Source organism: Schistosoma mansoni (genome assembly GCF_000237925.1).
Source record: "Schistosoma mansoni, WGS project CABG00000000 data, supercontig 0548, strain Puerto Rico, whole genome shotgun sequence".
Classification (NCBI taxonomy): Eukaryota; Metazoa; Platyhelminthes; class Trematoda; order Strigeidida; family Schistosomatidae; genus Schistosoma; species Schistosoma mansoni.
The window spans coordinates 6,010-15,475 of NW_017386337.1; the positions used below are offsets into that span (position 1 = coordinate 6,010).

The following is a 9,466-nucleotide window of genomic DNA, read 5'->3' on the forward strand; positions in this document are numbered from 1 at the left end:
TTACTATGATAAGTGTAATTATTGTTTCTTATGCGAAGTACCAATGGATTAAATGTGAACCAAGTGGAGAATCGAAGCAGTTTCCCACTATATAGTGCCAAATGTAGTATATACTACGGTTTGCACTGGTCCTATTTTTTCAGTACCTCAGTCTGCGGTGGATGTATCTGTCATCTTATTTATCTTGATGTAATTTTTTCTATCTGCTTGTCTTTTTCAGTTGTTCTGATCGGTTCACCTTGTTACTCCATACCTATATATATTGTGCAACTTGTCACTCGAATGGAATGTCGATCGTGGATTGTATAAATTCGGCAGATTCCTCATCTCCAGTAGTACAAAAGTCTGCGAATGACTTGAGGGAATATAAAGTGATGCGTTTATGCAATAGGATGAAAGTGCTTCTTATAAGTGATCCCGAAACAGATAAATCTGCAGTGTGTTTATCTGTGAACATTGGTATGTTGATGAATGTTGTTACAGTGTTATAATTTTAGGTTCGCTGTCGGATCCGAAAGAACTGCCTGGTCTCGCACACTTTTGCGAGCATATGTTGTTTCTTGGTACGAAATCATTTCCGACAGAAAATACCTATTTGAAGTACATAACCGATCATGGTGGTCACTGTAATGCTTTCACGAGTCCAGATAAAACTTCTTATGTGTTTGATGTTGCACCTGAAAGTTTGAGAGGAGCGTTGGATATTTTCTCACAATTTTTCGTGTGCCCTCTTTTCACAGATTCTGCAACAGAACGTGAGGTCAGTTTTAATATGGTTACCGAGCATGGCAAGTGTTTGTTTGTAGTGAATAGGAAGTTGTTTCAATACTGCAACAATGATTTCTGTTTCAATGCACATGTTTTTTCAGAGAAATATATGCTGCAAGTGAGAGCATTTATCAGTTGTTGCAATAATTCGGTGCAAAATTCTGAAAAATCATGTGTTTCAAAATGTCATGGTCCGATCACTTATATGCTGTTTTGAGTTTTACATTTGAGCTCAGAATTTATGAGCAGCACCCCATAATTTTACTGTGAACAATGACTTTATATGACTTTGATATATATTATGAAAATGTGTCATCTGCATTTCACTTGTCAAATCAGAAGGATTGTGGCGGTTATAGAACGTTTTGTGAGGTGATACATTGAATGTATTAAAACTGGTTTCACAAGACTTTGTTTATCGAATATTGCTATCTACTATGTGTGTACAGCATGGTGTTATAGGTTGTCTTATTTCTTACGAATAAGTGTTGATTATTGAGTATATCTTTCTTAGATCGAGAATGATATTATGTGTAGAGTATTGTAGTTTGCTGCATGTGTAGGTGATTTGCCTCTCCCATTATGTCTAGAATTGTATTGGGAATGCAGTAGTCCAATATCTGCTTTTGCTTTACTGCAGAAGAGCTGCAGTCATAGTTACTGACAAGCTAAATGGGGAAATAAAGATAGTCTCATAAAAAAAGCTTCGTATTGTTTTTATGAAAGGTAAACTAGGGTACACTTGTCTTGTATATATAGCTCGTAAGGGATATTTAGAGAAGTAAGATTAACATGTTGAAAGGCAAGTAACTAACGAAAGAGTAGTCATGGTCATAATGGATTATCAGGTTACAGTTTCGAAACCCCGTTTATTCACCTGATTTTAGGCAGCTTGGTAGTACTTCTCTCTCGCGGGCACTGGCTGGTTATTGTAATGTGGATAAAATGCAACGTTGTTCTAAATAGGATTATATTTTATGACGAAGGTGAAGTCATTCGACATTATGAAGAATTATTTTTGTAATTATTTCATCTTTTAATGTAAAATGTAATAGTTGGATGCTTTCTACTGCTTACGATTTTGTGGTTGTGCGTGTAATTTTTATTTTAACAAAACGCTTATGGAGAAGCACCTATGCATGCCGATCAAAGTCACCGTTTTAGTACATAAGTGATGTCAATCAGAATATAAAGCTTACGACTGCGAATAACGGTTTCAAGAGTGTATTGAAGCTAGAAAGGGAATAGGATGTAAGAGAAAAGGCAAAATGTGACTTAACTTTGAGGATCTAAAGATGGAAATCCATTTGAGTTGTAGTGAATTTTGAAGCACATTGTGAAACTGACCACTGATATGATTTTATTTGCACATGTTGACTGAGTAATGACCGTTTAAAAGTTGGTTTTGAAAGGGACTTGTTAGCCATTTTGGTGCACGGGCGGGATCAGATTTTGAATTTTGTAACAAAGTGAGGAAATGTCTTAGGCTTTTTCAGTGTGGTCGTGTCACTTTTCCCAGTTCTCAGATGAAGGTCGTTAAAATACATACTCCGAGACCTGACATCGTCATCACTATATATTTGTTAATAGAAGGGACTTGATTGTATTTTCTTACCCTCCTGTTAACTTGACAATAAGTTTTTCTAGATCAAAGTGTTATGCTACGTAGTTTCAGGATTCCTGTTTGTTTTCTGTAGTTATCACTATGGAGTTGATTAGATAATTTATTTAACACGAAGTAATACTCGTTGGGTCAGTGAATTATACTTGTTTAGTAGTATTGGTACCAAATGACAGCATCACAGATAACTTACAATGATGTGTTAGTCTCACATCAAGATACCAAAGAAAGGAGATCTGAGCAAATGTGAAAACTACAGAGGCATCAGTTTGTTATCAGTACCAGGAAAAGTTTTCAACAGAGTGCTGCTGAATCGGATGAAAGACGCAGTAGACGCCGAACTTAGGGATCAACAGGCTGCATTCCGTAAGGATAGGTCATGCACAGACCAGATTGCGACACTACGGATCATCGTTGAACAATCAGTCGAGTGGAACTCATCACTATACATCAACTTCATTGACTATGAGAAGGCGCTTGACATCGTGGACAGGAGAACATTATGGAAACTTCTTCGACACTATGGAGTTCCTCAGAAGATCGTCAACATTATCCAAAACTCATACGATGAACTACAGTGCAAAGTCATGCATGGAGGACAGCTGACAGATGCATTTCCAGTAAGGACCGGAGTCAGACAAGGCTGTCTACTCTCCCCCTTCGTCTTCCTTCTAGTGATTGACTGGATTATGAAGAATTCGACATCTGACGGGAAATACGGAATACAATGGACTTCTCAGAATCAATTAGATGATTTGGACTTCGCAGATGACCTAGCCCTCCTCTCTCATACACACGAACAAATGCAGATGAAGACAGCAAATGTAGCAGCAGCCTCCGCATCGATAGGCCTCCACATTCACAAAGGAAAAAGCAAGATTCTCAAACACCAACCCAATCACACTTGATGGCGAAAATCTGGAGGAGGTGAAAACATTCAAGTACCTGAGGAGCATCGTTGATAAACAAGGAGGATCTGATGCAGATGTAAAGGCGAGGATTGGCAAAGCAAGGGCAGCATTTTTACAATTGAAGAACATATGGAACTCAAAACAACTCTCAACCAATTTCAAAGTCAGAATCTTTAATACGAACGTGAAGACAGTCCTACTGTATGGAGCTGAAACGTGGAGAACTATTACGACCATCATCAGGAAGGTACAAGTATTTATAAATAGTTGTCTACGCAAAATACTCAACATCCGTTGGCCGGATACTATCAGCAACAGCGTTTTATGGGAGAGGACGAACCAGCTTCCAGCTGAAGAGGAAATTGGGAAAAGACGTTGGAAGTGGATCGGACATACATTAAGGAAATCACCAATGTGCATCACGACTCAATCTCTAACTTGGAACCCGGAAGGGAAGAGGAAAAGAGGAAGGCCAAAGAACACACTACGCCGGGAAATAGAAGCAGATATGAAAAGGATGAATAGAATCTGGAAAGAACTGGAAAGGAAGGCTCAGGACAGAGTTGGATGGAGAATGCTGGTGAGTGGCCTATGCTCCTCGACGAGGAGTAAAAGGCGTAAGTAAGTAAGTAAGTAGTATTGGTAGCGAATGACGGCATCACAGATAACTTACCATGATATTTTTACTGTTTGGACTACCACTAACAAGCCAAGTTTTAATTTTAGGTGAGTGCTGTACAATCGGAACATGAAAAGGATAGTAGTAATGATACTAGACGTCTTTTTCAGCTAGAGCGAAACTTATCGAAAGGTGGTCATGATTATACGAAATTCTTCTCCGGTAATCGATACTCACTATTTGAGTCGAGTTGTGCAAAATCAGTGAATACGCGTGAAAAGTTGTTGCAATTCTATTCGACATGGTATTCGTCAAATCTGATGAGTCTAGTTATTCTTGGAAGAGGTACATAACATGTAATATTGTTGAATTGAGATTGATTGATGGAATTGCTGATCTTTAAGACCTTTATTTCTTTTAAAATATCAATGTAACTAAACCATTTTATACTATTTGAACATATTTTAATATTTAGTTTGTCGAGATTCTGAGTTTGTATCGATATTCGGTAATTTGAATGCATGATCTGGCACTCAAACTTTGAGTAAATCAAGCTTAATTATTGGTTGTTCACACTGGAGATCCTTGACGTCATATGTTCTGATTCATTTAGACTACTAGATACGTTTACTTGGAAGTGAAGAATTATAGCGACCCATAATAGGACTACTTTGTCTTGAATAGTTAATTATTGTGTTTAATAACATGTGATGAGGTAATGGACTGTGGGTTTAAGAGGTAATGTGAAATCTTGTTAGATTTTGTTACTCACATTTAAGTTAATTAAACTTGAGGAAAATCGATTGATCAGCATTCGTGACCTTCTTCGTACTACAGGTAGGTAAAGAACTTTGAATTTGAAGCAGGTAAGTATACAGAAGACTAAGAAAATGTTATTATGATAACTTTGATCTATTTTGTTTACCAAATGAGATAGAACGTTTGTGATTATCATGGCTAGTCCCCATTGTTCATCTATCTCATCAAAAATTGGACAAAATCGTTCTACTTATATTGTGATCTGTTGATTGCAGGCACCGAAACGTGTTAGTGATGATGATTTCAATTTAGGGGAATATATTACCTGCAATTATGAGTTGGCTATAAGATGTAATTTTTTTGAAGTTGTTCGTACAGATAAGGATAGTTAGTTTGTCAATCAATGTGTGTAGGGTTGAGAGCATTTGGGGAGCAGGTTATTCAGTTGATAAGAACCATTATACTTTTCATCACCATACTAAGCATGAATCGCTTCCACCAGACGAGGCTGGAAATGTCATCAGACTAGTTGTTTTTGACATGATGCCTCCTGATTGATCATTGGGTAAGTATATCAGACTAATATTAATTGTGTTGTCCCGTCCATATATTAGTTATGGCATTGTTCTTACGTGTCAGCCTGTTTGATGCAGTGGCCATGAAGATCAACGTATTACCAAGAGAACTTCAGACTACTCAAGAATCAGATTGTTTTTAACAACCATTGTGTCTGGATTATTTTGTCTTTGGTTACTAACCATAATTCATGGAAAGTACTATATAGGTGAGGAAGAGAACCTATGTAGAACGAAGTTGGCTAACAAATTGGCTGAGAAAGTATCACAATGCCACATTTTGTGACTCATATCTAACTTCTGAATCAGATATTTCCGACTTGTGTGAGATGCAAGTATGGCGACTACAAAATTGTGTTGGATTAATATTTCGTTCATGTCATTTTAAAGTGAATATTTCTTGGTGTCTGTATTTGTTACACATGATGTTTTATTGAACGTCTGTCCTGAAGTGTAAGAGTATGGAAGATTTTGCGGTTCATCTTTTACGATGATTCTGTTGATTGATATTGTCTACTCATTCCTGTGAAAATGCTTTCAACGAATTATGTTAGTTTTGTATGCCTTTGTTTTGAGTCGTTAACTGGATTTCGGATAATCATCCTTACGTTTGTTTACACGACACATGTGATTTTTATTTTGTCGTTTGATTGAAATTAAATTTGAATACTAGGTGTGATCAGTATTTATGTTTTCTTTATATCTGTGATTGTTTTTGATGAAATCTTTTCAGAATCTATAAATGACCTACAGAAGCTTGCAGAAGATAAGTTTTCGGAAGTTATTGATCGTAATGTCGTGCAACCGTCATGGAACGATACTCCATGGCCTGATATATGTCTCAAGGTAACAGTTTCATTTGACTTTTATTATATTTAATATGTTTTCCGAGTAAAATATGCATATTTGATATTTATTGCTGTGTATGTGTTTAAGTCTATTAGATAATTAGTTGATTCCAAAAGGTGTTTAAGTTCATATTCCTGATTGTCATTAATTATGCCATTTGGATGTGGCCTTTTTCATAGTTAGAGAGTTACATACTTACTTACTTACTTACGCCTGTTACTCCCAATGGAGCATAGGCCGCCGACCAGCTTTCTCCAACCCACTCTATCCTGGGCCTTCTTTTCTAGTTCTGTCCAGTTCTTGTTCATTCTTCTCATATCTGTCTCTATTTCTCGGCGTAATGTGTTCGTTGGTCTTCCTCTTCTCCTTTGACCTTCAGGATTCCATGTGAGGGCTTGTCTTGCGACACAATTGGGTGACTTCCTCAAAGTGTGCCCAATCCACTTCCAGCGCTTCTTCCTGATTTCTTCCTCCGCTGGAATCTGGTTTGTTGTCTCCCACAGTAACTTGTTGCTGATAGTGTCTGGCCATCGGATCCGAAGTATTTTGCGTAGACAGCTGTTATTAAACACTTGTATCTTCTGGATGATGGCTTTCGTACTCCTCCACGTCTCCGCCTCATACAGTAGAACTGTCTTGACATTTGTGTTGAAAATTCTAACCTTGGTGTTGGTTGACAATTGTTTTGAGCTGCAGATGTTCTTCAGTTGTAAGTATGCTGCTCTTGCTTTGCCGATCCGCGTCTTCACATCTGCATCTGATCCACCGTGTTCATCGATGATGCTACCCAGATATGTAAAGGTTTCCACATCCTCCAAAGCTTCTCCGTCAAGTGTAATTCGATTGGTGCATATTGTATTGTATCGGAGAGTCTTGCTTTTCCCTTTGTTTATATTGAGACCTACTGCTGCTGAGGCTGCTGCCACACTGGTCGTTTTCTCCTGCATTTGTTGTTGCGTTTGTGATAGAAGAGCCAGATCATCCGCGAAGTCTAAATCGTCAAGCTGCATCCTGCCTGTCCACTATCCCGTACTTTCCTCCAGATGTTGACGTCTTCATGATCCAGTCGATCACCAGGAGAAAGAGAAAGGGTGAGAGTAAGCAACCTTGCCTAACACCGGTCTTTACTTCAAACGAATCGGTGAGCTGTCCTCCGTGGACGATTTGGCAGTTTAGTGCATCATAGGATTTCCGTATGATATTGACTATCTTCTCAGGCACGCCGTAATTTCGAAGAAGCTTCCATAGTGTCGTCCTGTCCACGCTATCAAATGCCTTCTCGTAGTCAATAAAGTTGATGTAGAGTGATGAATTCCATTCGATTGATTGTTCCATAATGATCCGTAGAGTTTCGATTTGATCTGTGCACGATCTATCCTTACGAAATCCAGCTTGTTGATCTCGAAGTTGGGCGTCCACGGAATCCTTCATTCTGTTCAACAATACTCTGTTGAAGACTTTTCCTGGTATTGAGAGGAGAGTGATGCCCCTGTAGTTATCACACTTGCTGAGATCGCCTTTCTTCGGTATTTTGATCAGAAGTCCTTCTTTCCAGTCTTTTGGTACTTGTTCTTCATCCCAAATCTTACTGAAGAGAATGTGGAGCATCTTGGCAGTTGCTGCTACATTTGCCTTCAGTGCCTCTGCCGGGATGTTGTCTGGTCCCGCTGCTTTGCCGCTCTTGATTTGTCTAATGGCCATGCTGATCTCTTCAATTAGTGGTGGGCCAACATCGATTGGGAGGTCTGTGGGTGCTGCTTCGATGTTGGGTGCGTTCAGTGGAGCTGGTCGATTCAAGAGTTCTTTGAAGTCTTCTACTCACCTGTTTCGTTGTTCTTCAATGTTGGCGATTACTTTGCCTTCCTTGCTTTTCACTGGTCTTTCTGGTTTACGGTAATTTCCAGCAAGTTTCTTTGTTGTATCATACAGTTGTCTCATGTTTCCCTCTCTTGCAGCCTTTTCCGCTGTCATCGCTAAATCTTCCACATATTTACGTTTGTCGGTTCTGATGCTCCTCTTCACTTGCTTGTTTGCCTCTGTGTATTCGGCTTGTGCCTTGGCTTTTTCCGCTCTTGTTCGGCTGATATTGATTGCTGCCTTCTTGTTCCTTCTTCCTTCAATTTTATCCAGTGTACCAACAGTGATCCATACCTTGTGATGGCGCTTCTTTTGGCCCAGAACCTCCTGACATGTTGAAACGATTGCCTCCTTGATACCTTTCCAGTTGCTCTCCATGTTCGTTCCCTTTCCATTGAGTAGATCATGAAAGGCTTGGAACCTGTTGCTGAGGGCTATGTTGAATTTGTTGAGTTTGTCAGCATCTCGAAGAAAGGCCGTATTAAACTTTTGTGATGTTGCCCGCGCCGTTGTCCAGTGCTTCTTAAGTTTTAGTTTCATCTTGGCGACCAGCAAATGATGATCGGATGCTATATCAGCTCCTCTTCTGGTTCTCACATCCTGCATCGTCCTCCTGAACTTTTTGTTGATGCAGATATGGTCGATTTGATTCTGTGTAGTGTGATCCGGTGAAATCCAAGTGGCTTTGTGTATGTTTTTGTGTGAGAATATGGTGCCCCCTATGACCAGTTTATTGAAGGCATATAGGTTTTCAAATCTTTCACCATTTTCGTTCCTTTTTCCCATTCCATGTCGTCCCATGACGTCTTCGTATCCAGTGTTGTCCATTCCAACCTTGGCATTGAAATCTCCCATCAGAATGGTCAGGTCTCTGGTTGGGCACTTCTCGAAGATCGACTGCAGCCTATCGTAGAATTGGTCTTTAGCGTCTTCATCGTAGTCGTTGGTAGGCGCATAGCATTGGATGACGTTCATTGTAATGCCCTCTCTCTTTGTTTTGAAGGAGGCTTTGATGATCCTTGGTTCATGAGATTCCCATCCAATAAGTGCATTTTGTGCTTTTCTGGACAGCATCAATGCAACTCCTTGTGTATGTGGGGCATTTTCTTCTTCATGACCGAAGTATAACAGAAGTTCTCCTGAAGATAGTCGTTGTTGTCCGACCTGCGTCCAATGTGTCTCACTGATTCCAAGCACCTCCAGGTTGTATTTTCTCATTTCTGCAGCAATTTGGAAGACTCTTTCTGTCTCTCACATTGTCCGGACATTCCATGTACCTATAAAAATTGTCACTGTGGTTGTAAGAAGGTGCATCGGCCTTATGACTTCCGAAGGAACTCGGCTTTCATCATGAGATGTAATTATTCCTTCTACTCCCAGGACAGAGTTTAAATGGTTTGAATGATTTTTTTCTGGTTAGCGTTTTTTAGCGAGTTGATTTTCTACGGGATGGGGTCGCTAACCCCATGCCCAACCCTCCTCCTTTACCCGGGCTTGGGACCGGCAG

The 9,466-nt window shown here is 39.5% G+C and overlaps 1 protein-coding gene across 1 annotated transcript; it reads left to right on the forward strand.

Annotated features, from left to right (window-relative positions):
• Positions 1 to 287: 287 nt before the first annotated feature.
• Positions 288 to 4,272, forward strand: Smp_128100 (insulysin (M16 family); the record flags this gene model as incomplete). Its single annotated transcript, XM_018792183.1, has 3 exons — positions 288 to 459; positions 498 to 760; positions 4,027 to 4,272. 3 exons carry the CDS (start codon positions 288 to 290, stop codon positions 4,270 to 4,272), a joined length of 681 nt encoding a protein of 226 aa, XP_018644130.1.
• Between the last annotated feature and the right edge of the window lie 5,194 nt (positions 4,273 to 9,466).